The sequence below is a fragment of the Penicillium griseofulvum genome, assembly GCF_001561935.1.
Source record: "Penicillium griseofulvum strain PG3 chromosome Unknown contig_84, whole genome shotgun sequence".
Taxonomy (NCBI): Eukaryota; Fungi; Ascomycota; class Eurotiomycetes; order Eurotiales; family Aspergillaceae; genus Penicillium; species Penicillium griseofulvum.
In genome coordinates, this window is record NW_024467475.1 from 580734 (window position 1) to 608630 (window position 27897).

At 50.0% G+C, this 27897-nt stretch overlaps 11 protein-coding genes across 11 annotated transcripts; 5 read left to right on the forward strand and 6 right to left on the reverse strand.

The window, feature by feature from the left end:
* Nucleotides 1-288: 288 nt before the first annotated feature.
* On the forward strand, nt 289-2381 carry PGRI_047680 (uncharacterized protein; the record flags this gene model as incomplete). The annotated part of the gene is made up of 3 exons (XM_040792481.1): nt 289-342; nt 405-1121; nt 1173-2381. The coding sequence occupies 3 exons, from the start codon at nt 289-291 to the stop codon at nt 2379-2381; spliced, it is 1980 nt and encodes a 659-aa protein (XP_040644448.1).
* A 196-nt stretch (nt 2382-2577) lies between these two features.
* PGRI_047690 (uncharacterized protein) lies at nt 2578-8751 on the reverse strand (the record flags this gene model as incomplete). The annotated part of the gene is made up of 6 exons (XM_040792482.1): nt 2578-3089; nt 3139-3729; nt 3777-3843; nt 4453-8374; nt 8430-8613; nt 8664-8751. The coding sequence occupies 6 exons, from the start codon at nt 8749-8751 to the stop codon at nt 2578-2580; spliced, it is 5364 nt and encodes a 1787-aa protein (XP_040644449.1).
* A 565-nt stretch (nt 8752-9316) lies between these two features.
* PGRI_047700 (PEX28-32 family peroxisomal membrane protein) lies at nt 9317-10964 on the forward strand (the record flags this gene model as incomplete). The annotated part of the gene is made up of 3 exons (XM_040792483.1): nt 9317-9444; nt 9494-9628; nt 9899-10964. 3 exons carry the CDS (start codon nt 9317-9319, stop codon nt 10962-10964), a joined length of 1329 nt encoding a protein of 442 aa, XP_040644450.1.
* A 160-nt stretch (nt 10965-11124) lies between these two features.
* PGRI_047710 (nucleolar protein 16) lies at nt 11125-11880 on the reverse strand (the record flags this gene model as incomplete). Its single annotated transcript, XM_040792484.1, has 2 exons — nt 11125-11701; nt 11753-11880. 2 exons carry the CDS (start codon nt 11878-11880, stop codon nt 11125-11127), a joined length of 705 nt encoding a protein of 234 aa, XP_040644451.1.
* Nucleotides 11881-12096: 216 nt separating this feature from the next.
* PGRI_047720 (Zn(2+) transporter YKE4) lies at nt 12097-13402 on the forward strand (the record flags this gene model as incomplete). The annotated part of the gene is made up of 3 exons (XM_040792485.1): nt 12097-12231; nt 12283-12433; nt 12483-13402. The coding sequence occupies 3 exons, from the start codon at nt 12097-12099 to the stop codon at nt 13400-13402; spliced, it is 1206 nt and encodes a 401-aa protein (XP_040644452.1).
* A 641-nt stretch (nt 13403-14043) lies between these two features.
* PGRI_047730 (mannosyltransferase complex subunit MNN9) lies at nt 14044-15242 on the reverse strand (the record flags this gene model as incomplete). The annotated part of the gene is made up of 2 exons (XM_040792486.1): nt 14044-14064; nt 14127-15242. The coding sequence occupies 2 exons, from the start codon at nt 15240-15242 to the stop codon at nt 14044-14046; spliced, it is 1137 nt and encodes a 378-aa protein (XP_040644453.1).
* Nucleotides 15243-15857: 615 nt separating this feature from the next.
* Nucleotides 15858-17031, reverse strand: PGRI_047740 (uncharacterized protein; the record flags this gene model as incomplete). Its single annotated transcript, XM_040792487.1, has 5 exons — nt 15858-16277; nt 16324-16597; nt 16648-16803; nt 16857-16866; nt 16923-17031. 5 exons carry the CDS (start codon nt 17029-17031, stop codon nt 15858-15860), a joined length of 969 nt encoding a protein of 322 aa, XP_040644454.1.
* A 1163-nt stretch (nt 17032-18194) lies between these two features.
* PGRI_047750 (uncharacterized protein) lies at nt 18195-19235 on the reverse strand (the record flags this gene model as incomplete). The annotated part of the gene is made up of 1 exon (XM_040792488.1): nt 18195-19235. The coding sequence occupies one exon, from the start codon at nt 19233-19235 to the stop codon at nt 18195-18197; it is 1041 nt and encodes a 346-aa protein (XP_040644455.1).
* A 3871-nt stretch (nt 19236-23106) lies between these two features.
* Nucleotides 23107-24467, forward strand: PGRI_047760 (tryptophan--tRNA ligase WRS1; the record flags this gene model as incomplete). Its single annotated transcript, XM_040792489.1, has 2 exons — nt 23107-23498; nt 23552-24467. The coding sequence occupies 2 exons, from the start codon at nt 23107-23109 to the stop codon at nt 24465-24467; spliced, it is 1308 nt and encodes a 435-aa protein (XP_040644456.1).
* Nucleotides 24468-24635: 168 nt separating this feature from the next.
* On the reverse strand, nt 24636-25406 carry PGRI_047770 (Aminotransferase, class IV; the record flags this gene model as incomplete). Its single annotated transcript, XM_040792490.1, has 1 exon — nt 24636-25406. The coding sequence occupies one exon, from the start codon at nt 25404-25406 to the stop codon at nt 24636-24638; it is 771 nt and encodes a 256-aa protein (XP_040644457.1).
* A 418-nt stretch (nt 25407-25824) lies between these two features.
* tom70 (putative mitochondrial outer membrane translocase receptor (TOM70)) lies at nt 25825-27788 on the forward strand (the record flags this gene model as incomplete). Its single annotated transcript, XM_040792491.1, has 3 exons — nt 25825-26119; nt 26170-26249; nt 26295-27788. 3 exons carry the CDS (start codon nt 25825-25827, stop codon nt 27786-27788), a joined length of 1869 nt encoding a protein of 622 aa, XP_040644458.1.
* Nucleotides 27789-27897: the final 109 nt, after the last annotated feature.

The window sequence follows — 27897 nt, forward strand, 5'->3', positions numbered from 1 at the left end:
AGTGAATGAGGCTGGAGGTTGACAGGGGCCTGCAGTACCTCAACATGGCGGTGTCCTTTATATGGCACCAGCGTGTGTATTTATGATGTTATCAAGTTGTATACAATCAGATCTATACGGTTGTAAGTAATTATCTGGCGCATTTCTAGTTGATACCACATTTGTACATCCAATTCGGGCATATAGATCACAGGTGGTCCGTGCGTTGGGGAAAGCTGTCCCATTCTCTCCCTTCCACCTCATCACCTTCCCCCATTTGATTGGATTCATACAATCAAACGATTCATTATGGCCGACGAGGAGCGCATCAAAGCCGAGAAACTGGCCGCAGCCAAGAAAAGGGTAATCCTTCGGGAGTGACAGATGGCGTTGTTTTGGTCGCTAACTTGACTGTTGTTATTCAGGTTGCCCAGCTCCAGAAGAAAAAGAAGGCTAAGAAGACTCCCGCCACTGAAGCGGACACCACCAAGGAGGCAGAGGCCCCGACAGAGATAGAACCTGCTGAAGATGCCCCGAGCCCAGAAACACCGCAGGCAGACACCCCCGCGGAGGAGAAGCCAGACACGCAAGATGAGCCCATCGCGCAAGCCGAGGCCGCAGCTCCCGAACAACCAGAGGAACCAGAGGAATCAAAATCGCAACTTGCCACTGATACGAATATCGGGTCTCCCACGGAACCGATGCCTCCAGCGCCCACATCTCCCGATCCAGAGGCTGAGCCGCTGCCGGTTCGCCTCGATACACCCCGCGCCAACCACGGCCGACAACCTTCGCTGTCAATCCAGTCAAAGATGCGCTCATCTTCATTCCGAAAGACTTCCGTCTCACAGGGCAGCGTTTCCCCCTCTCCGTCTGCTACGACTAAGTCCCCCGCACAATCATTACCGCCCCTAACCGGTGACGGGGAGTCGGTCCATGAAGTTTTCCGCAAACAGTCGACTAAGATTGAGGAGCTCGAGAAAGATAATAAACGATTGGAGAAGGATCTCGCGGATGCAACTTTGCGCTGGCGCAAGACTGAGGAGCAAGTGGAGGATCTGCGGGAAGCGAGTGTTGATGGCGTAGAGTTGAAGGAGCAATTGAAGAAGGCAGAGGAGAAAGTTGCAAGCATTGAGTCGTTGGTATGGAACATTGTTTCGTGTGGTCGTTATCTTTGCTAACCTGCGGAATAGAAAGAGGAAATTGCTTCCCTCCAGCGACAAAACGCACAGCTCCAGACCCGGTCACATCGAAACACAAGTACAACAGAATCACCGCCAGCCGACCTTGTTCGCCAGCTCGAGTCCAAGTCAGCCACTATTGAGTCCATGGAGTTGGAGATTTCGAATCTCCGTGCCCAGGTCACTTCCCAAACATCTTCTAACGATGCACACGAGTCTCAGGTCGCAGCGCTAGAGGAGAAGGTTTCAAAGAGCCAATCAGCACTAGAGCAATCCCAGCGTGAGCTAGCAGACACTAAGCAGGCATTAACGCGGGCGTCCGAGAAAGCAGTCAAGGAAGGCGTCGATAAGACTTCTACTGAAACGCTGATCAATAATCTCAAGCGCGAGATAGAGGAGCACAAGAACGAAAAGAGCGAATTAGAAAAGAAGATTGAGACCCTGGACAAGAAAGTCCAGGCAATAGGCAATCTTCACAAAGAAACCGAAGCCCGACACCAAACACGATTACGCGAGAGCGAGAAATCCGACAAAGAAATCGCTGTCATGCGGAAAAAAATCGCCAGCATCGAGAATGAGAATCTCCGCCTGCGCGAAGAGAGCGATCGGATCCGAACTCGCCAGGTCGGTGGAGGAGCCGACGACGACGCCCTGGATGAGCTCGAGGATGAAGAACGCCAGCGCCTTGAGCGCCGTATCCGTGAGCTGGAAGGCGAGGTCTTCGATCTGCGCCGCGGTGTTTGGCAAGAGAAGCGCCAGGAAATGGAATACTACCCAGATGACGGACCCAGCCCTGGCTCCGGCGATGCAGCCAATGCATTCGACGACGTGGATCTCGTTGGTGGACGACCAGACCATGCCCGCCGCCGCAGCATGGCCCAGAACCAACACTCTTCCTTCTCCACAGTGCTTTCTAGCGGCTTTGCTGCCTTTACAGGAGCTGCTGGCAACCGCGCTCGCGCTTCATCGTCTAACCCGTCTCACCCTCCTGGTACCCGTGGTAGTCTCGAGCTTGTTTCCGAAGAAAACTTTGATGATGAGTTCGACGAAGAAGCATTTGCGCGTGCGCAGGCTGAAGAGGAAGGCCGCAAGCGTGTTGAGTGGATGCGCGATATCAAGAGCAAGCTGCGTGACTGGAACGGCTGGCGTCTAGACTTGGTCGATAGCCGTGCCGGTGCAGAAGGTGCGGGCGTAGGCATGGGCGAAATTTTTGAGGTTTAGTAGTGTCTACTTTATCATCATGTGTGCGGGATGTACGATCATTTACTATATACCACGAGGTGGAGTTGACAAATGAAGTTTAATACAATGAACTCACTGATGCAATTGATGTAGAATACCTGATAGAACACGGATATAGTAAGACATGTAAAACATTCGAGCTAAAAAAGAAGCAAAACAAAAATAGTAGTCCAATTCAATCGCTAGAAGTCTTGCCCGTCAAGTAACCCTCAGATGACCTACTCTTCCTACGGCCCCAGACCTCGCCAGCCCAAGTAGTAATCTGATAAAGCCAGCCGCCAGTAACAAGCACGCCTGAAATGGTGTTAATAACCCGAATCAGTAGCGACAAGAAGCCCGCCCTCTCCTCGCTGACCAGCAACAGGATCGGCTCAATGTTATACTTGAAGAAGATGCCCGGCACAACCATTGGCGACTCAGGGATCGCGCTGGACTGGCTGGTTGCCGCGTACTGATTTGTGAAGACGGTGTTACGCCCGTATTGCGAAGCCGCAGTCTCCGGCGAGCGCGTGTACGCGTCTAGCGCGCCCTTGCCTCGGCTGTACAGCGTCGGCACAATGGAAAGGAAGTACTGGAATTTGTAGTAGTGCTCCTCGGTCTCGGCGATAGTCTTGTCGAGCGGGTTCTGCAGGGTCGGGTAATGCGGACCGAAGGAGAGCTCCGTGATGATATGGGAGAAGTTGAAGGCTGGCGAGCTGTTAGCGATGTATATTGATGGTTTAAGGAGAATACATACAAGAGTGATCCAGATGCGGGGAGTTCTCGCGATACCCGTGGCCGCGCGCGGTGATGTGGAAGTCACCTTGCACCTTATTTCCCTCGAGGCTTCCGTAGATGCGACACGCGTCTGGGACATCGCCGCGGCGCATGCGCGGGCCCTTGGCGAACTTGCGGCGTGGGTTATGGCGCACTTCACCGAGAACATGGCGGACGTGGGCGTCCTCTTCTTGTTCGGCGAGACGGTCGGATTCTTCGTGGGAGAGGGTCTGGTATTCGTGGGCGCCGTCGCTGGTCTCGTAGTTGCGCTTCAGCATCCAGAGGGCCCAATTTGTGTCGTCGCGTTTGAGGAGCTCGCCGGCTAGGATGCGGTCACCGGCTGCATCTTGGATATTCACGCGGAGCTGGTCGCAGGGCATGTGCACGACCATATCGAGGTTTAGTTGGAGCTCATGCGAGACGCCCTTTTCAACGCTGAAGTGGTAGTTTTCGGTGCCGCGCCACCATGTTTTTAACTCTGACCAGCTGAAGATCGTGCATACGATGAAGATTAGGACGGTCCATTGGCCGCCGCTGCGGGTTGGGGTTGTGTAGGAGGGTTTGGTTTTGGCTGGTGAACGTGAGTAACTTGTTTAGATTGAACTTCGAGGTACTTACGAAAGGCATCGAAGGTCTTTAGCGCAGATAAACTAGACTTCTCCCCGAAGGCATCTTCGTTCAAGCCCTTAGATTCGAAGCCATTCATTGCGAATCAATTATCCATGAAGGCTGAAAGTTGTGCGGAGTAAATAAAGATGAGGCCAAGTAGTCCAATTGCCTAGTGGGGACATGCCGGTCTTACATACATCAACATCAACATTCTTTAATTCTTTATATTATACTATTTATATATTAGGTCTAAAATTAATTAAAATCACATCATTAATTCAGCATAAGCAAAAGCCAGACACGTTAAATCGCTCTACTCATGAGCAATACATCACAGGAAGAAATGCAATGAGAGGTAACAATGTACAAAGGGACCACACAGCCCTGAATCGAAGTCATCAAGTATGAAACGAAGGAAAATGCATAAGCAAGAGCTAAGCATGAGCAAAACATAAGGTATCAGCGATACTCAGGTCATCACGCAATGCAAATGCAGGAACAAGGGGTATAACATGATTGCATCTCAAAATGCTGACATGACAACCACCCGATGCAAGGAGAAAGTAAAAAAAAAAGAACAGGGTTAGTATTACAGGGCATTCAGCAAAAAAATACGTGTAAAATCATTTCCTCTGTTGGCTAGTCAGCATCCCATTCTATGGTTCAAGTCACTGGCCTAACTCACCAGGCTTGTCGCAGCAGCCGCAGTAGCGAGGTCTGGCTTCCCGCTGAGACTCCGCGCCGAAACGCGAGGGAGTGCGGAGCCGGTAGTTGTAGAATTGCTAGACCCTCGCTTGCCGGGGCTCGACGGAGGACCATTCACGGTCGAGTGTCGTTTGCTGCTACCCTTGACCGGGGAAGTGGCAGAAGCATCGCGAGTGCGCATAAACCCGCTCTTCAGCGTTGTGCTTGGAGGATCTGGAAGAGGTCGAGCCGTGGAGCTAACACCTCGCTTGGAGGGTGAGTTGGTTGAATACATCCTGGGCCGGGGGGCCTTGACGCCAGTGATGAATTCGTGTTTCAACGCATCGTGGGGCGAGATTCGACGAGCAGGATCCCAACGAAGGCAGCGACTGATGAAGTCAAGGAAGGCTTCATCGTCACACTTCAGGGCTTGTCGGAGCTCCTTGGAACTCGGACGACGTCGGCGTCCCTTGGATGAAACAGTCAAACGCGGCTTGCCGAGAGAATCAAAGAACAGCTTCTTGCGTGTGCTCTTTTCAATGAGATGTTTCTCTGGAGGGCCAAATACCTCCATGATACAAGCAAGCTGTTCTTGCTCATTTTCTCCTGGGAAAATGGGATAACCAGTGAACAACTCAGCCAAAATGCAGCCCAAACTCCACATGTCTATCGGCATGCCGTACGACATTCCGAGGATGACCTCGGGCGAACGGTAGAAGCGACTCTGGATGTAGGTATAGACCTTTTCATTCTCAAAACAGCTTGAACCAAAGTCGATGACCCGAATTTCAGAGTTCAGCGGGTGAACGAGAAGAATGTTTTCAGGTTTCAAGTCACAGTGGATGACCTTCTTCGCATGCAACAGCACAAGACTGCTAAGCATCTGCTTGGTAAAAACGCGGATCAGCTTCAACGAGAAGCCCCGGAATTCATGGGCCTTGATGAATTCATAAAGATTCATGCCAAGGAGTTCAGTCGAGATACACAAATGACCACGGAAGTAGAAGCTTTGGGTAAAGTTGACCACACTATGTTTGCCATGGGGATCCCATTCCTTCAGTTTTTGTAGAAGGTTGACCTCAATCAGGGCCTGTTGGTGGAATCGCTTCTTGTTACGAATTATTTTAATCGCAACTAGAGCCCCAGTCTTGTGATCGACGCATCGCACAACCTGGCCAAAACTCCCCTTGCCCAGGACATCAACAACTTCGTACCGGTAAGCCAGATGGTCACCGATAACAATGTTATAATCACCACGGTCATCATCGTAGCCAAAGTTCGCTGCGCCGGAGTGGAGATCTCCAACATGCTTCTTGGCAGTCTGGGTACCGCAGAAGTAGATATCGCGATAATCGATGATCTCACCGCGTTCAAAGATGTTAAGCGTTGCCATTTTCAAGGCCTGGGCGGGACTGACACGATCCTTTGGTCCAGCCTTACGGCGCAAGTCGTCTAGCACACGAGCTGCCTTTTCAAAGTCTTTGCGCTTAGACCCAAGTCGTTTCATCTCTTCATCTGCAATCGCCACATCTGGATCAACGGTTCTGTCCGGAGACCGTGAAGCAGCCGCAACATTAGATCTAGCGTTATTAATCATCTTGTGAACAGGAGAGATATACGCGCTCTGCACGCGTCTAGAGCGGTCGCCTTCGCCCGACTCATTGGATGGGGTTGGCTCCAGGGCGAGACTTTTCTCGCTGCTAACACTTGGCTTTCGAGTCGTCGGATTTGCTGCACTTGAAATAGAAGACTGACGGCGAGGATTGAGATACGATGGCTTGAGACTAGGGCTGGTCGAGTTGACTGAAGACAGGTTGTTCCATGTCGCAGAGGCTGGAAGTTTAGGCGGGGGCATATGGTTGTGCTTGGCTGGATCGGTATCGATGTCTGGCTTTTGGGGCTTCGAGTTGCTGCGAAGCCGCGCCACCTTGAGCCGGTCCCGAAGAGAGGAGCTGGATGCAGTGACAGTAACACTCTCAGGCTCCGAAGGCGTCGATACCTGGCTAGGCGTCGATATCTGGCTGAGCCGTTCTGGTGCGGGTGTGAAGATGGCACTTTGCGTCTGAGGTCGTGGCCCATTCAACTTGTGTGGCTGCGTCCGATTCGAGTAGTCGGCGCTGACCTGATGGCGGAGATGGTTAAGCTCGGCACCGCTCTTGGGCAGCGTGTACGAGGCATAGGGAGAAATGCTGCGAGCTGCACTTGGCGTGTCAAACGACTCGAACGCACTGCTACTGCTAGAAGCTCGCAACGCGGCGGTTGATGAGCTGACGACAAAATGAGAGGTACTGCTTCGTGCTTGGGTGAGTGGCATTTGGTCGTCCTCATCACGGTACCAGAAATTCGCCTTAGATGCTGTCATCGGAGTACTAGGCGTCTTTGAAACCACTTGGTTGGAGGGTGTGTGGGCTTTGCGCTCATCGTCCCTATCCTTGAGTGCCTCAATTTTGGTCGTCATTGGTGTGCCCAAAGGCAACAAATTCAGTGGGGGCAATTTCAAGGGCTGCAAACCCTTCCGTCCTCCCATAACAGTCGAAGTTCGTGACCGTGAATCAGGAGTTGTCGTTTCGGCGGGGTCAACGTTATCAACTTGGGCGGTTGTGTGTGCTTCGGAGTCCGAATCTTTAATATTCATAAGGCTCAAATCCACAGGAATGCTTGGTTTTCTGGGCGCGGGAAAGACAGGCGCATCCAGTTCACCTTTGGGTGATTCATAGGCCTTGGGAATTGCTGGAACCGGCGGTACCTCTTCCCCGTTGGAGTTTGTTTGCTCTGTACGGGGCTTGGGCGTCGGGAGTCGTGATGAAGATAGATTTTGGGACAGCCGGTTTTGAATGGAGCTCCCAGAAGTTCGCACTGAGCTATAGCTGGTGCCGGAGGAAACAGACAACCCTGAACTGTACGACTTACGATTTGGGTCAGGCGTGGTTCGGTTCGAGGAAGGTGTGACGCTTTTCCTCGGAATTTGAGAGGGAGATTGAGTTGACGATAGAGGGCGGATGGGAAGAGGTTCTGACTGGGTGGGAGGTGTATGCGGCATCGGAGGAGCACCAGGCGCAATCGACATTCGCTTCAGTCTTCGCGCATCAGTGGGACTTATCGTTCGAGCGCCGAGTCCAGTAGCATGTGGTGGCATAACAGAAGCCCGCTTGGAGGTTGAAGAAGGAGTCGCCACGGCGCTAGAAGGGGTTCTGACCGGGGTCCGTACGGCATTAGTGGAATTTGAGCGTGTGTGGTCAATGGCCCCAGAGGCAGTCAAAAACGGACCACGGGGTTCCCTTGGACTGGGCTGAAATGACTTTGCCTTGAGGTTCCGAACAGAAGACGGAACCTTGGCATCAGACTCTGGGAGTCGGGGGCGAAGGAAGTTATTCGTCGAGGCGGTGTCCGTGCTGGCTTTGCGAGCACTTAGACTGGCGCGTCTGGCCGAAGCATTGGTAGGCGCAAATGCCCCAGAGCTGATAGATTTGCGCGAGCTCCTTGAAGTGCTTGCAGTAGATGGCTGGGCTATACTCTGACGGCGGGCGCGGGTATTGGCAGAGGATGCCGTGAGTCCTGCAGCGGCATTCGTACCATTCGGTCGTTGCACTTCACTCTTTCTTCGAGTCGAAGGGCCCCGTGTACGCTCCGATACATTGCCCGCGTACGTGTGGTTTTCCCAAGGATTCGTCAGACCGGTTTCACGATTCTCACCTGAACTGCCATTCCCAGGCATGGGGAAGTGGTTCAAGCTCGGTTCGCCCATAATGCTGTTGTGGAAATCATCGAAGTTGACCGGCGCTAGGAATTCTATATTGTCTGTAGGATTGGGGCTAGCCTTTGACAGGTTCCCAACACTCGTAGATCGAAGGTTGAAGCTTTTGGTCGAATCAATCGTGGAATCAACAGAGGAGTTCCCAGAATGAAGGTACGGGCCAGGTTTGCTAGATATCGAGTTAGTTCAAAGTCAGTCACAATAAATAGAATGACTTGAGATACCTCCATCGCGAAGCGTCTTGCGGTCGTGGACCCTGAGGAACCCTTTGGTCACGAATTGAAAGTCTCCTCCTGTTCATCCCGCCTGCACGTGGTCCGGCGATCCCGTTTGAGGTATCAAAATTGGTGTTGTTCGAGGGGAAATTGGTCGAGGCTGACTTTTGCAGGCGCCTGCGGGCGGGAGCCTCTGTTTATTGTCAATATCTAGCTGCACCTTCCCGACATCTGAACTCCTACCTCCCGAACCCGAATCATCATTGGAGGGATTGTGTGCTTGAGCTTCGGTCCGTAGTTGACCCCTCGGTGTTTGAGGTTTTGTCGGCATTGTTTTTAAAGCTCGCGCGTTTTCAAACGGAAAAGGAGATGCGATCGCAATTGCATTCAGGAGAAGTGCGAGGTCTCAAACCAAGAGATACTTTGAGCACCTTCGCGCGACTCTTGACAACTACCGTTCCATTGCGAGTAAAAAAGCAATGAGGGCCAAGGCAAGTTCTCTTTGATAATTTTGGGGGAGGGTTGCTGGGGCAAGTCCACTAAGGCGGTAACAGGGAAAAAGAAGGTAAATTTTGGGGGGGGGGGAAGGTGGATTTTATAAGTAACCCCCCATCAACAAAGGGGATACTTAGATGAAATCGAAGATAGATATGAATGATCACAGATAGAACAAATGTATCTATATCAAAAAAAAGAGAGAGAAAAAAAAAAAAAAGAAGTCCAGACAAAAGATGTTTCTCTTTTAGTGTGAACTATCAAATTCGAGGTTCCCCCCTGATGCAAACATGATTATGTCATCATTCCCCCAGTCTGTGATCGGCAAAAGCATGTGCTTGGGTTCTGACAGTTATTCTGTTCTTATTTTTACTTCCTTTATTCTTCTTACGCCTATTAACATGGATGTGTTTACAGAATCCCTGAACGAAAAGGTTTCAAAACGAAATACACCTGGTTCACCAGACAGCTCGCATTCGAGATCCTCTTCTCTATCCAAGAACTCACTGCAGGACCGCCTATTTACAAAGTATGCTTGGAATCTTCAATATGTGAGGCGTTCTAACAGACCCCTGTAGGCTCCTCCAGCAAGTCATCCCAACAGACGATGAGGATGAAACTGATTCAATGGGAGACAAGGCATTTGCCTCTCCTAAGAAACCAGCTTTCAGTTTGCCTGTAATGGCAAACAATTTCCGCCGCTTTAATGCAAGGTATGACTGAATGATCCTCTATTATATCTACTAAAACTCAAAAAAAAAATACTATAGAATAGGTGTGGTATTTCTGTTCCAGAGCCGTGTTGAGCAATTATTCACCTGGGATACACCAACCCATACTCTCTCTTTCCTTTTTGTCTACTCTTTCATCTGCTTGCAACCTCACCTACTGTTTGTTTTGCCCCTGGTGGTTCTATTGCTCTTTATAATGGTGCCGGCCTTTGCAACCCGTCATCCACCACCTCCAAACTCCTCAACGTCTAGCACTACTCCTTACTACTCCTTTGATGGTCCAGCCCTGGCACCAGCCACAACTATCAAGCCAGCCCCAGAGACATCCAAAGATTTTCTTCGGAACATGCGGGATTTACAGAACTGCATGGCTGATTTCTCAGATGCCCACGATGCAGCTATCAATGTTATTGCACCGCTGACAAATTTCTCCAATGAGAAGCTCTCTTCAACTCTATTTCTCGGATGCACAATAGCTACAGTAGTGTTGTTCATCAGTGCACATCTACTACCCCTCAAAATTGTGGTGCTTGTTGGCGGCAATGCGTTGGTTCTCTCCATCCATCCAACGGTGGGGCAATTCCTCTCCAGTCTGATGGAAGACATGACGGGGGATTCCATAGACACAGACTCAGACAATAATGGATTCGGCTCATCGGTCCCTGCAGATCCATCTGCAGCGATGTCAGCCATGGAAAAGCTTGCAGATATCTCTTTGGACACATATCCCGAAGAGCGGGAGGTGGAAATTTTTGAGCTGCAGCACCGGGCTGCAGGAACATCAGAGTCTGGATGGGAGAGCTTCCTATTCAGTCACGCGCCATACGACCCGCTATCACCATCTCGCATTGCCGGGGACCGACCTCGTGGATGCCGATTCTTTGAGGATGTCCGTGCGCCACGTGGCTGGGCTTGGAAGAGCAAGAAGTGGGAACTCGACTTGGACTGCCGTGAATGGGTGGTGGAGCGCATGATCACCAGTGTTGGGTTCGAGGTCCCAGGCGTGAATCCAGAAGGCAACGCCATTGTCGGAGAAGTTGGCGGTTGGGTTTGGGACTTGCCTCCAACTCGGCAGGAGTCAGATGATGATTTGACGTTAGCTTACGGAGACCTGCCTGACTCGCCATCTCCCAAAGAAACCAAATTCAAGGAGAAAGGGAAGGAGAAGGAGAAAGCGAAATTACGGGATTGGGAGGAAGGGACCGCGTCATACGGAGTGGGTGAATGGAGACGCCGACGATGGGTTCGAGTGGTGCAACGAATAAGCCTTCCGCCGCCGGCGGGCGTCACCTACTCGACACTCACTAGTAATAGCTAAAGGGAATAGGAAACACGAGATAACGAATCCAAGCGGCTCAGTTGCCGTCCAATAATATTTACTTCGGGACACACGTATCCATGTAGACACTTTTGATAAACACAAAAAGATAAACGCCAGACTCGCCCTAACCAGATGCTCAGAACAAATGAACAAGGCATTACGACTGACTCTTCTTCCACTTGGTAAGTCTCCTCCGCAAATCACCCTCACTCTGCTGCATAGGGTTCAGCTTGCGGTCACGAGTCATAGCAGTATAGTTATCTCCATGCTTCTCAATCAGGCGCTGAGCCCACTCGCCCTCGCGCGAGCTCTGGTACCGCGGCTTCTTAGCACGGACAGTCTTGCCCTCCTGATCCGCCTGGCGCTCCAGTTGTTGCACAATCAATGAGTCCGCGAGAGGGTTGCTGTCGCCATTGCCTGCCAAAACGTCGTTCAGAGGGTCGTTGAGCGGGTTGTTGCGCGAGCGCTGGAGACCCGCGACTTCGATGTTATCTTCGTTGTCGTGGATGACACGCAAAATTGCGCCAGTCTTTGGATCACGCTCAACTCGTGTCTCGCCGAGGTCAAGCTTTGCTGCGGCTGCTTTGGCGCTACCGCGGATGTGCAGCGAGTTCTTGTTGTCGGGGTATTGGTCCTTGTTTCCGGGGAGGCGTTCGCGGCCACCGGATGGTGCGTTCAGCTTGTGCATCAAACCAAGGCGCTGGTAATTTTGTGTCAGGGTGAGATCACGATCCCTACAGACGGTTAGCATTTTGTATTTTCTAGAGCGAGCAAGATGTGCATACCAGTTGTCGGCGATGATCTGATTGCCCAGCACATTGATCTTCTTGTGGCCGCTCTTAAGGCGGTTGTCCTTGGCCCGGGCCATGGAGCGCCCAGAGCGGGCCTTCTTCTTTTGCAAAACTTTACCCATTGTGAATTGTGAGGTGAATGTAAAAATCAAATGGGTTCTTCTTCGCTGTAGTCGGCGATAATAAAAAGCGTTATCGAAACTTTTTTTCCCGAGTTTGCAATGGATGTCTTGGCATGTTTGCCCGCGGTCCCGCGATAAACAATGATAGCGGCTCAGCTGTACTTCCGTGGGCTATATCCCCTGTCACTGTACGGAAACTTAGCCAATTCCTTTGTAATGGCTTCTCGTTTCTTTCCTTCACGCAGAACAGGCATTGCCCTTGTTGCGGGATGTCTTCTGTTCTCAGCCTTGGCCGCGGCTAATGTTGGCCCCGGAAAGCTCTCCGTGGCCCAGATCGAGGAGCAATTGCAGGTATGCTGTACAACGTACTTTGCGCCCTACATGTGAACTAATTCGCCACAGAGTTGTCCCCTGGTTGAGTCTCTCAATGAGCACAAACGTGCAAACCGCCCAGAGACTGCAAGCCTGACATCGAAGATCTTCGCTGTCCTCTTCCCGAGCACTCCAGCCGTGAACGCGCTTTTGGCAACTTTGTATATCTCCGGTCCACCTAGTATGTCTCCACCTCAAGACTCGCGATAGGTCTTTGCTGACTGCTCTAGACTTCCTCCTAGCGCTATGCCCACCCAACATTGACCCCTCCTCACTGTCCGTGATGGTCGCATTTGCTGTCGGCGGCTTACTTGGCGACACCCTCTTCCACCTACTCCCTGAAATCTTCGTCGGCGAAGCCTCTCCCGACCATGTGAGCTTCGTAATGGTTGAGCCAAACAGGAACCTTCTTCTCGGACTGGGAATCATGATTGGATTCTTCACCTTTGTCGCAATGGATAAGGCCTTGCGCATCGCGACTGGCGGCGAGGGTGGCCATGACCACTCGCACAGCCACGCGCCCGCCGAGCCAATTGCTGCAGTTACATCTGGCGCTGAGACTAACAAGTCCATCGGCGAGCTGAAGAAGCGCAACTCTGCTGCGAAGGAGTCCTCTGCGGTCGTTCCCGAGAAGGAAATCAACCCCAGTGTCAAGCTTGGCGGTTACCTTAACCTCATCGCTGACTTCACCCACAACATCACCGATGGCCTTGCCCTTTCCTCTTCCTTCTATGCCTCCCCCACCATTGGCGCGACGACCACTGTGGCCGTCTTCTTCCACGAAATCCCCCATGAAGTCGGTGACTTTGCTCTGCTTATTCAGTCCGGCTTCTCGAAGCGCAAGGCCATGGGCGCCCAATTTGTTACCGCTATTGGTGCATTCTTGGGTACCCTTATTGGTATTGCCGTTCAGGAGTTTGGTGGAAATGGTACCATGTTGGAAGATACCGAGCCTACTGGTCTTATGGGAACTAGCCTTACCTGGGGAGACATGCTTCTTCCGTTCACGGCAGGCACATTTTTGTATGTTGGCACCGTGGCTGTGATTCCGGATTTGCTGGAAACTGGTAAGAATAAGGGTGTTGAAGTGCGCAAGACTATCACACAGTTTTTGGCTGTTGCTCTTGGCGCCGGCATTATGCTTGCGTAAGTATTTGTTGTTTAGGTACCCCCTCAAGGCTATGGTGGCACAATTATCGCTTACACACTTTATAGTATCTCTTGGGATTGATTCAGTTGTATTGGACATTGGTGTATGGGATACACCCGCAGTATCATACCGTGCCCAGCACTATTGAGCCTTGATGCAACGATAAAATTCCATGCGTTTGGTCCACTGAAAAAGGATGTGTGACCCCCAACTGATAATAGACCAACGCCTGTTCAGCCAGATACCATGATGCTTTTTTATATATGAAAATCTAGATTTATCTTGCACGAATAAGTAACCGTTCATTTGAGATGGCGATAGCCACGTTAGACTTAAAATAAATGCACAAGAACCATCAAGCCAGCAACACCCCTATAACAAACTCCTCTCCAACATGAATGAATGCCCAGCCATATTCCTTGGTAATACACAGAAGAATGCAAAGTCAATTTTGGGATTTGGGGAAGTAACCACCCCAAGTACATATGAAATAAGAAAAACCCCCTTCAACGGAAGGACGGACGCCGAGGTGAATGTTGCTAATGAATCTCTCGAATAGTAGCGAGAGGTGAAAAAGATGTCGAAACACGCACAGCGCAATGTATGCAAACGAGATAGACGTTGGACGAGGCTTGATGCCATTACTCGTTATAATGGTAGACCTAAAAAGCATGTCAGCAAAATTATCCCCTTCTCTGCAGACTAAACGAAAAGCGTAACATACGAAGTAATCGGGGAGTCCAATGACCTCATATCCCAGTCTTCGAGCCATCTTTGCGAAGCCCTCCGTCTCCAACAAATGGAAGAACGGGAAGGCGGGGAACATGGCGCCGTCACGATGCACATCAGCCTTGACCAATAAGGCCGTACCACCAACACCGTCAAGAGCAAGCATTTTCTTTGGATCAAGCTTTTTCATGTCTGGCAAGTGTGCCATCAGGGTGCGATAAGTAGGCATCTCAGCGTAGCCTTCCAAGAGAATCTCATCAGGCCCCATGTTCGCGGCGAGATTCTGCGCGGTCTGGCTATCAACCCAAGAGTTGAAGTCATAAGGCCTGATATCCCATCTCTTCTTCGAGGAATCATAGTAGCGCTGGAAGCAGTTCGGCACAATAACAGGTTGATCAAAGGATGTTAAGTCCTGAATGAGAGAGGCCGGTGTCTCGACGATGTCACTGTCCAGCCAGAGGACCCATGAAGTTCCGGGGCCGAGCGTTGTAAAAACAAGACTGTTTCTCGCACGGCTCATCGACTCGCGACGCTCTTTCTGCGCGGCCATTGCATGGCGGGCTTTCTCATCCTGTGATTTCAATGGGGGGTCAAAGTCTTGGCGCAGGATACTAATGCTTGCAAAGCGGTTGTCGATTGGTCCCGATTGCGTCTTGGCAATGGCCTTTTCTAGAGCCGCAACTGCAGCGTTTCCCTCGCTTGTCTTCGGTGCGATGAATCCCAGGGAGATCAGCTCGTGTGGATAAGTCAGCCTCTCAATGTTATCCCAATATCCTTGGTAGAACCGAGCTAGTGGGGTAAGGATGAGGACCCGCTCGCCGTTGGCGACTGAGTCCGCAGTGTTGGTTAGGTTATTGAGGTCATAGTGGACAACCGGGGGAGCTGCCTTGTATCCATCGCTTCGAATTGCCTGTGATTTGAAGAAGGGCTTCGTGGGTGGGGAGAGAGGGTGTTCGGCGGCGTTTTCCTGGCGCTGCTGGGAGCTAGCGGATGTGGATGATGGGGAGGGAGTCGAGGGCGAGAGCATGAAACATATGAAGCCAAATGCCAGCAGCGCTGCCAGCACGAGGCTTATTGGGCTCGTGCGGCGCATGGAGCGTGCAACGGCCATGGCCGATCAGTGTTAATTTGGAGCTTGCAACGTGTTGCTGTCCGGTGAAACCGCTGACGTTTAGTCTGCGGTAATGCCTCAGGCACTCAGGAACCAGGGTTATTCAACCTTGCCTCAATTCCTCCCCTGGTACAACAATGGAAAAGTAATTTTGGCGTAAAAAAGATTGAAAATGTCAAGGAGAACTTCTATAAATGACTTTGATTCTTTGCCCTGTCCGGAACGAGACAAACCAAGACAACCTTGGAACCCATGTCACTTCACTATCAAGGACCCGTCAACGACGGCCGAGATCACATCGGCATCCTAGATCACAATCCAGTTGCATGGTCCAATTACACATCGCCATTCGCTCGGGATTTGGAAATATGCGCCCGGGCTTTGTAACTCGTCCGTGTTATCGGAGGATATTTCAAGGAGAAGGGTCTCATCGCCGAATGCGGCACGCCGCCACATACATGTACATTCCTGATCACGGACTGCCCTGAGCGATCAACACCCCTCAGGGGCAAGTAGTGCACAAACAATGGGTATGTTATTCTACTCTAAGTAATTATCTAGTTATGAAGATTTGGTATATCAATGATTTTTGGGTCCGTGTAGACCATGAAGGAGTTAGGGCAAGGTACGCATCACAGCCTCGAACGCAACCAGAGCCATTGCATTCGCCGGGAACGCTCTAAGGAAGCATGGCACGAAGCCCCGCCAGTACCCTCTCCACCCACGTTCACGCCATACAGCGGCTGCGGCGTCCTTCCAGCCGTGGAACTGTCGCTTGCCGTCATTCAGCGCACCACCCATAGGGTCGGTCATAAGACGTTGCTTAACGACATCGGACGGGTAGGAAGTGAGCCAGAAGCATTGGGCGGAGATTCCACCAGCCCAGAAATTGATCGCAGGGGCAGACAACGTGGTGTTCTTTTTGAAGTAGCGAGTCAGGACGTCGTAGGAGCCCCACCAGAAGAAGAAAAAGGACCGGAAAAGGACCGTCGCCCAAAGGCCGCGGTATATGCCGCCGATGCCATGCGTGCGATACTATCCATGTCAGTTGGTTGTATGTTATGTTGTCATTCGCACTCACCATCTTGCGCAGGCAGTCGATCGGCCCGCTGTACATGCGCTTCGATTTGTCGGCGGCGTATTGCACCTGCAGGCGTGCCTTGACGTGCTCAACTGGGGCTGCGACGAAGCTGACCGTTGTACCTGCCATGATACCTGCGATTCCATGCCCGAAACTAGGAAGGGTGGCAAGGTCTGGTTGGTAGCTCGAGAAAGGGAGGTAAGGGCGGATGTGAGGTTTCGAGAAGATATTTTCGAGTAGTAATCGGCGGTATAGAGTCAAGGAGCCCAGCATACTGTAGGCAGTCAGTACGTACTATTCCTTTTAATAGCGTGGCACACTTACACAGAGTCCATCACCATCCATCCGACCAGCGGTGGTGTAGCTCCTTTATAAAACCCTTGTAATCCTTCCTTTCGCAAAGTCTGCAACGTGCAATCCAACGGTCCTCGGAACTGTACATCTTTGCTAGTTTGTAGGCGAACCTTGATGGTGTCAAATCTGTTTAACTTCGTTAACAACTGACCCCCGGCGAAATAGTCGGTTATGCATACGGATGGCCAACTGTAGAGAACAATATTAGCTTCGAACTCCAAACCAGAACACAGAACACAACCTACCACTGAGTTTCGCAATTCCTGAAAACACACCCGCCACAAAGCCCTTGTAATTTGACTTCGACGTTCCTGACTGAGCAAGCGCGTTTTCCGCCTTCTGTTGACCCGTCATATTAGATGCCGAAACAGGTAAAGGCGCCGGCGCCGATGACATCGTCTAGTAACCCCACACGTTTTCCCTCAATCTCTGATTATGGATCTCAGACCAAATAAGTCACGGAATGGACTCGCGCAAATCGTAGGGTGCTTGTCGATTCGATCGAAACGTGACAGATACCGATAAGGATAGAGTGATCTCGGGTTGGCTTCCAAGGAGTATTTTGCAAAATGCGTCTTTTCTGGGGAATCTGGGGTATATATAAGACATTAATGGAGTATGTGAAGGAAATATTGCTGGGAGAAGTAAATTGGGCCCCGCAGATTCCTCTCGGGGAGATTGGGCGTTCCTCCGGATCGCGGATGATGCCTTAGGCGCATGCCGGAGGTGGCGTTTGAGCTAGCTCTATATGGAGTAGTAAATCTGGGGGGATTAGCTTTCGTACATTTAACTCTTATTTTGATGGAACTTAACAGGATCAATCTCAAAGATAATAGCGCACTGGGAACATTTGGAGTCCGGATGGAAGTTGTAGACCAAAAATAATCCAAAGAAAAAAAAAAAACAAGATACAAACCATTGCCCATTATCTGAATATCGGAAATGCACTCTAGATCTAGGCAATCCGGAAAACCTGGCGAACCCAAGTAAATTATCCATCCGACACACCCCAGAGTCAAATGTCAAATTAGACCAACATTGGCAAACCTATAACCTCAATGCTGGAAACACCCCCGTCATAGCGCCAGATTGGGTGGCTACTATTGTGGTGTAGTTAAATCAAGGGCTAAATAGACTACATAAAATAATATTCCGTATTAAGGGTTGATACGTGGGCGCCATTTGGATATGCTAAGGTCCGAAGACTGAACTAGAGTAGGGTATAATTTAGATACATGAAGTCGTGATGCAAGATCAAACGCAGTAGTCGGTCGAGAGCCGAGGATGTTTGATCATGAGAAAGGCGAGAGTGCAAAAATGAGAACAAGAAAACGATAAAGGAGGCCCATGCACACCATATCAGCGCTGTTGGCTGAGTTCATTTTGTTCCAAAACACCAAAAAAGCAGATATAAAAAGAACAGGCACAAAAGAGTAGTGCCAAGGGGGGGCCTACTTCTCTAATGGATGATAAACAGAAACTACCTTTTGATGCAAAGCCGGGGCGGGGTAGTTCTATTACCGGCCTTTAGCGGGCTTTCGAGCCATCTGCCGAGCCTTCTCCTCATAGGCAATGAGCTTCTCCACCAGCTCAGGCGGGGGGCCGGAGTTCTTTGAGACATCTCGTGGAGTCCGCTCGGATGTGCTGTTCATCGAGCCATGGGCAAGGTAATCACCGGCTTCGAGTGCCAAGGGCGTTACGGGGCCGGGGCTGACCAGAGGGTCCAAACGAGGCGCCGAAGGGCCTTGGTGAACGCCCTCGATAAACTCACGGTACTGCCACATCATGTCGCGTGACCCAGCTGTAGTGCGGTAGACAGGCTGTCGAGATTGACGAGGGGATGAAGGCTGAGAAACGACATTGTGAGAAGTGCTGCTCGACTGATATACAGCAGGATGGAACCTGGGCAAGCTTCCGAGATGGAAGTTCTGGGTTTGTTTGGCTTTGGATTGATTCTGGGTCCGAGAGCGAGTTGGTTGGGGAGAATTTGAGCGTCGTGGAGACATAATAGGCGAGGCAGCCGGGGAGTAGTAAGGTGAGTTATCAGAACGCATCCTTGTCGAGGATGGCAGGGGCCGCGATGGATACTGGCCGCGGCGAGGCCGGATTGGATGGATTTGTCGGGACTTGGCGGATTGAGAGGCACGTTCCCAATCTTCAAAATAAGAGTGATCAAATCGACCGGTGAGTGGTGTGACTGGAAGATCGTATACTGGACCGGGGCGTCTTGGGATTGGAATAGGTCTCGAGGATGATGAGGTAAGCGGGTCAAATTCGATCGGAATTGGATCCGGGTACCGGGACCGAGGCGAAGGGGGAGTATAAGTAGATGAGGTGGCTGTTAAATCTCGCAGGGAAGAGAGTGACACAGGTGTGGGGTAGCCGTGTTTGGTGATTAGACTTTCAAGATGATCTCTTGGTTGGAATGTTGAATGTCGGTACGAGGTAGATGATAGGCCTAAATTTTTGATCAGCGTGGGTATGAGAATGACACACGTGTATAGCGAAGAATGAAAGCGAATCGCGATAGCCGACAGAATATCGAATGTATATGTCATCGGGAAGGGGGAAAGTTTGAGAATATAGATCCCCAGGAGCGGACCAATGGTGAAAGAGGGGGATAAACACCCGGAAATCTTAAAAGGGGAAAGATGATCGGGTAATTGAGCCACTTACTTGGGGAAAATGAACTACTACGTGATGAGAGGTAGAAAGAAGAGGAAGATGAGGAAGAGGAAGAAGAAAATGAAAAAGGGGAATCTGAAGGAGAATGTTTTCGCATCTATTCTGGTTAGTGTGCATTAAGCACTTGCGGGGGGGAAACTCCACCAATTTCCAAGAGAAATAAAATTGCAAATGACGAAATACAAAGAGATACAAAATAAAATGAAAAATACCCGAAACATGAAAAAAAAAAAAAACATAGAAATATAAAAATATAATAAAAAAAATATCTTACTAGATTCTCCGAGGACTCCGATGGCCCTCTAGAACGCTGACTTCAAGTAAATCCAAGGTTTGGAGGGACGGGATGACGAATGTGCCGCTTTAATAGTGGACCTCTTTGTCCCTGAGTTAACGGCGAGAAAAAAAAAAGGAAATGTGAGAGAAAGGCCCTTCTTAAAAGTTCCGAGCCAGGCACCTGTGAAACCAGTATTTCACCCTTTTCCACGCGCAACTGCCTGGTGACCTATAAATTCCCCAGACTGAAAAAAAAATATATATATTAAAAAAGATATCACATATCTTCAATGTCGTTTTAGCGAGGGCAAGTGGAAAATGGATATTCCCCGTCCAGTTGCGATCGATTGACTGGGGGGTGTCATGCGTCAAGTTGGTCATTTCTGATTCGCACGCGTCTTGACTCAACGCAGTGACGTCTTAACTACCGACCCATGTCATCCGTCTACATCTCCCGAGCTTTCTGCTGAAGTCAATCTACCCCCAAGCTGGATAGAAGATTCCATCCAGCCAACCATCATCCGCGTTGCCTTGTACGCCGCATCACCCGACACCTATCACTACGCGTGGAGGGAGAGTACCGTTAAAGCTGACTGGTTGATGCGATGAGCTGAACCTCCTCATAATGTATTCTGTGTGCTTGATACAACCTCATGATGGTTTGGTGCGCGTATTGTCTCGGATTATTGTCCAAGCTCCCAACACATCTAGTTACCCCTTTGCTGGAAAGTGACGCATTTGGTTATAAGGCTGCAGAATTAGATATCTTTAGAACAAGGTTGTATTCCATATTCAAGAGAGGTATGGATTTTATCTTTGTGGTGGGTGAACCGTAATCCCTAGAGTGACATCTAAATAATACAATGACCTTCCAGAGCCAGAGTGAACTAATAAAGGCATAAAAAGCGAATTGGGCAACTTGCTTATTACTCTTGATTAGGCTAGCTGCAGGATGGGTTGGCTTTGATTTTATTTATCGACTATGCCTAGGCGCATCTCTAGAGCTGATCTTCTTCACCTTACCAGGTTAAAATATGTTTATTTAAAATCAAACATCCGTGAGAGAGAAGTAGAGAATAATGCAGAGTGCATTGATGCTACATCATCAGTATGCCTACCTAGGTACCATTGCTCGTAATAGAAAGTAAATCGAGGTAGTAACTTTCGGCAGCTTTGTCCTTTACCCCTGCATACTGTGATTTCTGCATCCTTCCGGATCTTTCTGCTGTACCACATGAAAAGAAACTGAAACTCACTAGCGAGGAGTTTATAGTTCGGATTCGAATTCAAGTCCAAGTCCACGGGAAGATTATGAGACCATAGCCTCGGCCCTTCGCCCCCACCAAGTCTGAAACCAGCCTTGGTATCCCATTCGGAATATGTATAACCCAATATGAACAGAAAAATCTCAAACTGGACAATATACCCAGTCAACAAACCAAGCGGGTCTCATCTCCCACTGCTTCACCCAACACGGCAAAGCTACGTGTCAACCGGACCCCTCCGGAGTTCCCACAGTCCTAATGTTGATAATCCTGTCTCTTTCTCCCTCATAGACCAAAACTGCTTATAAAGTGTCCCGCCCTTATCAAAAGAGGAAAAGCGACCCACATCTGCAGTAGACCGAAAAGACAAGCTTACTGGCATAATCTCAAACACGAGTGACCCACATATCCGAGGAATTTTGCCCCCTCGTTACGCTGCCTTAATATCAATGGACACAATGTAAGCAGTTATACAGCCAGTTGACTTCCGCATTGTTGATATTTACTCGAAGCCCGGCGTAATGGGGATTAGTGCCGCATACGGTGGCTTGCGAGCCCATCAATAAGGCGTGCTTAGCGGCGGCTTGCTGCATGGAGTTTCGGGTAGAGGGAATTTTGGGTGAGATAGAATGATACCCGATGCAGGTGCGCGTAGCAAGGTGGGTAGGAGTAAGTTCTTATGGTGAGCTAGAAAGGTGGGCTGATATACTCCGCACTCTGCACTCTACATAGCGCATCCACCACGCTTGGACTGGGGCTATTGGTCTGGCAACATGCAGGCCGGGGTGCCCTGTCCATTTCCGGCGGGAAAAATAACAGATATTATAACAGTACTCCGTACCTTAATAATATATTATGTTCAAGCTATTACTCCGTACATATGTATGTATTGGCTTTGGAATGATACTTTGTAGACAAAATTAACCGTATACGCTGCAGTCAGCACAGGGGGTTATATGATTACTTAGAACTAAGTGGAAACTCAATTGCGTCCATCTGCGCGTATTATTAGGATGTCTTTATATGGAGAGATCGTCTACCTGTTATTCATGGTGGAGATAGCGAGAAATATCAGGCTAAGAAGCCATGGGAACTCGGGAGCACCTGTCCGTTATAATGGTGCCCCAAGAAGCAGATAAATGCTAGGGTAGCTTTGGGCAATGATTATCAACACCAGGAGGGATTCTATATAGATCGGCGGACTATAAAATGCAGGATAGGCCGAGGATTGCTAAGTCTGGATCCTGTGTTGCTGATTGTAGCTCAGATTTCAAATACTGATTATGAGACAGCATCTACTTAGGTAACCCTCCTGTCAAATGTCGTACTAAGAAGAGGAAAAGAATGTTAGTGTTAGGGGCATAAGATCGGCGCTAGAACATAGACGTCATCGAGATTGTGACCGCACAAGTTATTCATTAACTTGGAGACCTCTGTGAATGATACGACCCACGAGAAAAATGTGACGGCTTCAATAGGAGTTTTGGGTAGCCAGAAGCCCAATATACTCGAGGTTACCTCACATGGACAGGTGCATACATACCTGTTAGGGCTTTAAAATAGTCAAGCCTGTATGGATGATGTTGCTGAAAATCTTTGCCAACATTTGAAATAGTGCGCAATATGGCTCTGGTATCTTATATCCACAAATAACGCAGCGACAAACGTAAGAATGTTAGACTTCCTACATTGCTGGGTGGAGGTCAAAGTTCTTTATGTCTCTGATATCGTAGTGGCCCAAATATCTGTTGTTCTCTTTCTTTTTTTTTAGTTTTTCAAAAAATTGCACTCGAAGGCATGGAGGTAATTATATACTTCCGACGATCACTCTAGATACATTCTATGTTATATTGCAACTATGAACGTTGCGTACACTATACACACACCAAATATATTTACCTCACTTAATTGAGAGCCTCGTGCTTTTATCGACTCCGATTTAACTAAACATGAAATATTGAAGCAATAACCAAGCATAAAGGAAGGCTTTCGCGGGGTTAGGCCCGGTCACCTGATAGTGTATAAAGTAGACCAATCAGAGTATTCACTGATAGCGGGAGTTCTGAGTCATCACGCGATATTCCAAGAGGGGCAACAGGAAATTCATGATTTCCTCAACCATAAAATAAAGTGAGGATTGGCTTTTGACTGCTGCAATTGAAAACTTAGAATTGACCAATTTCTACCAGACGAAGAAACAATCATGGCCAACGAAGCAGTTCAGCCTCCGGCGCTCAACTCATTGAGCATCGACGAAAAAACCCCAGAGACCAAGGCCGTTGGCCAGATCGTGACGCCCTTCGATGTCTCCGGCGGAGTTGATGAATCTGGAAAGCTCTTGCCGGTCGACTATGAGAAGCTCACGAGGGAATTTGGAGCCACACCCATCAATGCAGCCTTATTGGAGCGCTTTGAGAAGGTGACTGGCCATCGACCACACCGTTTCATGCGCCGGAGTATCGTGTTCAGTCACCGTGATCTGTCGAAGATTTTGGATAAGCATGAGAAGGGCGAACCGTTCTTCCTTTATACTGGCCGCGGCCCGAGTAGCGACAGCATGCACGTTGGACACACTGTGCCGTTCGAGTTCACCAAGTATGTTTAGTCTCGACCACCTGAGTAGATACGGGAAACTGATTCAAATGTAGATGGCTCCAGGACGTCTTCGATGTTCCCCTCGTTATCATGATGACCGACGACGAGAAGTTTATGCACTCCCAGAAGATCGAAATTGAGGACGCCAAGAGATACACAAAAGCAAACGCGAAGGATATCATTGCTGTTGGATTCGATATGAAGAAGACCTTTATCTTCAGTGATTTCCAATTCATTGGTGGTGCTTTCTACGAGAACATGTGCCGAATGGCAAAGAGAATTACAATCAACCAGGTCAAGGGCACATTCGGGTTTAACGACAGCAACAACATTGGCGAGTTCCACTTCTGTGCCACCCAGTCCGCCGCGGCATTCTCTACCAGTTTCCCCCACATCTTCGGTACCGAGACGAAGAAGGTCGCATCGATCCCTTGCTTGATTCCATGCGCTATTGACCAAGACCCCTACTTCCGCCAGTGCCGCGAACATGCGGAGAAGATGAAGTTCAAGAAGCCCTCTCTCATCCACTCTATCTTCCTTCCCGCCCTCCAGGGTCCTGGATCCAAGATGTCTGCCAGTGTCGACAGTTCCGCTATTTTCATGAACGACACGCCTAACAAGATCAAGAACAAGATCAACAAGCACGCATTCTCAGGTGGCCAGGACACCGCGGAGTTGCAGCGCGAGCTGGGTGGAAACACCAAGAACGATATCCCATTCCAGTACTTGACATTCTTCCTCGAGGATGATGCGGAGCTTGAGCGCATCCGTACCGATTACGAGAGTGGAAAGATGATGACTGGCGAGATCAAGCAGAAGTGTATCGCTGAGCTACAGACTTATGTTCAAGGGTTCCAGGAGCGCAGAGCAAAGGTTACGGATGAGATTATGGCCGAGTACATGCGTCCTCGCCCTCTGGAGTGGAAGGGGAATCCAAACCCGGTGGTTGTCGAGAAGGCTAAAAAATAAGGCTGCTTGGAGGAGGGACACTTTCCGGAGCTATCAAGTTCAAAATACACATGATTCCATAGCATTTTCATCAATTTACCAATACCATTCAAATACTTGACTAGTCCACATATGTACCCATCGAAGTAGGTGCGTACATAGGTACATGTCATATAATATGGGGAATTATTACTTGAATATAACTTGGCCGCGAATGAACCCCCTTACGCCGTTACTCAACCAACACAACTCGCCATCCACAAGCTCATCCCGGGATATGGTGTGTTCTAGACAGAAACCCTGAGATAACGCATACCTCCGTGTTGTACCTGCATTGCCGCCGCTTCTCAGTGGGGGTGTGATCCACATGTGGTCTCGCAAAAAGTATGGCGTAGTGATGCTGCCTTCCATAATCTCGCCCTCCGGGTTCACAACCAGTACTTCCGCAAGGTCAGTCGGCGAATTAATCCCTGCTCTCAGCCGTGCAGACGTGTAGTCATCACGCGCAGTAGTTTTATGTGTGGTGAAGCCAGAAGGAGTTGTTGATTGGGTGTCGACATAGACGCGCCATATCGGTAGGCTTGGGTTCGTATGTAGAGAAGGAATGAACAAACTCATTAAATCAATGCTCGCTGTTGGGTTCGCCTCAACCCTCGCCTTCCCTTTGCTGTTCACTACAATTCGAAGCCTCCACGCTTTGCTCCGGTCCGGAATTGACATGTCAAGAAACTCTTCGAAGCCTTCCAGATCTTGCCGCAGCCAGTTTAGAGCCCGGTTCCATTCAAAATGAGCCGCAGCAGCTATGAGCCGATCTTGGTGATAGGCGAGGAGATAGTAAGGGGATTTGTGAGGATCCGGATAGCTCGATGTATGACGACAAGCTGCATCTGAAAGGCCCGGGTCAAAGCGAAGGGACGAAATGATCTCGAAAGATTGTGGGATTGAAGAGTTCTCGGTCATTTTTGCGAAGGTCAATGGCTTACGGTCGTTGCTATAGTTACCAATGTCAGTCTTGCCAAATAGTAGATAAATCCACACGATGTTGCTTTGGACAGAATTCAAAGAGAAAAGAAGGGGAATAATACAAAAAGATCCGATGAGCCAACTCTTCGATCCGGACATGTGTTGTGGAGAAATTGAGCGTTACCGGCGTAAAGCGCGTGATTGGCCGGCCCGGCCAGCGGAACCCTTGACTTTTCCTCTGAGCTTCATCATTCCCGACTCTTTCCCCATCTCTAACTCCTTTTGTCGAGGTCTGGTTGGTTACCCCATTGTCTTGCATCTCAGTCTAATTGCGCCTGACTTACCGATCCAATACTGATATCTGCATACACTTGAAGAACTAGCTGCGGTCCTTTGCTTGGTTCCCTTACACATCATGTCGAACGAATTGCCGTTACCTACACCCACCCAAAATGTGGTGCTTGATACATCAAAGCTGACCGAGTCATCATCGGCATCAGTCTGGGATCGCATTACTAACTGGGTCTCGGAGAACAAGGCCGTTGTTTACACCATTGCCGGTGTTGCCGTTGTCGTGACCGGCGCGGGTGTCGTCTATTACCTGAACGATTCCAGCAAATCCACTCCTCCAGCCCCAAAGAAGAGCAAGAATCAGCGACGGAAAGAAAAGAAGAAGGCCGAGGAGGAAAAGGCTGCGTCAGTGAAGGATGGTATGTGCTATTATTTAAACACGGTGGTCGTATGACTGACAAGGTTTCAGAGTCCCCCAAAAAGGTAGAGGAGCCTACTGAGGAGCTTCCAGAAGTCGATGAGGCAACTATTGGACAACTGTCCGAAGAGGTATGTTAAGCAACCTTCTTTCTCACACTCTCGCTGACAATTAAGACCCGGAACGCCTATGCAGCCAAGCTGAAGGCCGCCGGTAACAAGGCCTACGGAATCAAGGACTACCCCAAAGCGATTGAGTTGTACGGCAAGGCCATTATCTGCAAGCCCGACCCCGTCTTCTACTCCAACCGTGCCGCGTGCTACAACGTCCAGTCCAACTGGGAGAAGGTCGTCGAGGACACCAGCGCCGCTCTCGCTATGGACAGCGAATACGTGAAGGCCCTCAACCGAAGAGCCATTGCGTATGAGCACCTTGAAAAGTACAGTGAGGCTCTCCTCGACTTCACAGCCAGCTGTATTATTGATGCCTTCTCCAACGACGTGAGCCGCAACTCGCTGGAACGGCTGCTGAAGAAGGTTGCCGAGAAGAAGAGCCAGGCTATTCTGGAGGCGCGCACCAAGAAGTTGCCCAGTGCTACCTTTGTCTCCAACTACCTCCAGAGCTTCCGCCCCCAGGTCCTCCCCGAGGGATTGGAGGAATCGGTTGAGTTGAGCGAGGAGTCCGGCAAGGGCCAGCTGCGTAAGGGTCTCATCGCTATGGGCAAGAAGACCGCCGATGGCTACGAAGAGGCTGCCACCGCTTTCGAGAAAGCACTTGAGCTTGGCGAGCTTGACGAATTTGAAGGATTGGCCCTGAACATGCGAGCCACCTTCACCTACCTTGGTGGTAACGCCACTGGCGCATTGGTCGACCTGGACAAGAGTGTTGAGCTGTCACCTTCCCTGGTTCAAAGCTACATCAAGCGCGCCAGCTTGCACCTGGAGCTAGGTAACAAGGACGCTGCGGCCGACGACTTTGAGCTTGCCATTACTCACAACAAGGATGACCCCGATATCTACTACCACCGTGCTCAGCTGCACTTCATCCTGACTGAGCTTGCCGAGGCCGCCAAGGACTACCAGAAGTCAATCGACCTCGATCGGTCGTTCATTTACTCTCACATCCAACTTGGTGTGACACAATACAAGATGGGCTCTGTCGCCTCAGCGATGGCCACTTTCCGCCGGACAGTCAAGAACTTTGAGGAAGTTCCTGATGTGTACAACTACTACGGCGAGCTTTTGCTCGATCAGCAGAACTACTCTGAGGCTATTGAGAAGTTTGACAAGGCCGTCGAGATGGAGAAGCAGAGCAAGCCCATGGGCATCAACGTTCTGCCCTTGATCAACAAGGCTCTTGCTTTGTTCCAGTGGAAGCACGACTTCCAGGAGGCCGAGAACCTCTGCCAGAAGGCTCTCATCATCGACCCCGAGTGCGATATTGCCGTTGGCACCATGGCCCAGCTTCTCCTCCAGCAGGGCAAGGTCTCCCAGGCTCTCAAGTACTTCGAGCGCGCTGCTGAGCTGGCTCGCACCGAGGCTGAGATCATCAACGCCATCTCCTATGCCGAGGCCACCCGCACTCAGTTGGAGGTTCAGGAGAAGTACCCCCAGCTAGCTGCTCGCTTGAACACCATGGGTGCCATGAACGGTGGTGCTCCTGGCATGTAAGCAAGTGGACCATCTTCACTCTTCGATTCTTCGCTTCTTTCCTCGCCCCGGTCCGGGTATTACTGTCTAAGCCTTTTTCTCTTCCGGTTTCGGTATCTTTGGATCCCCG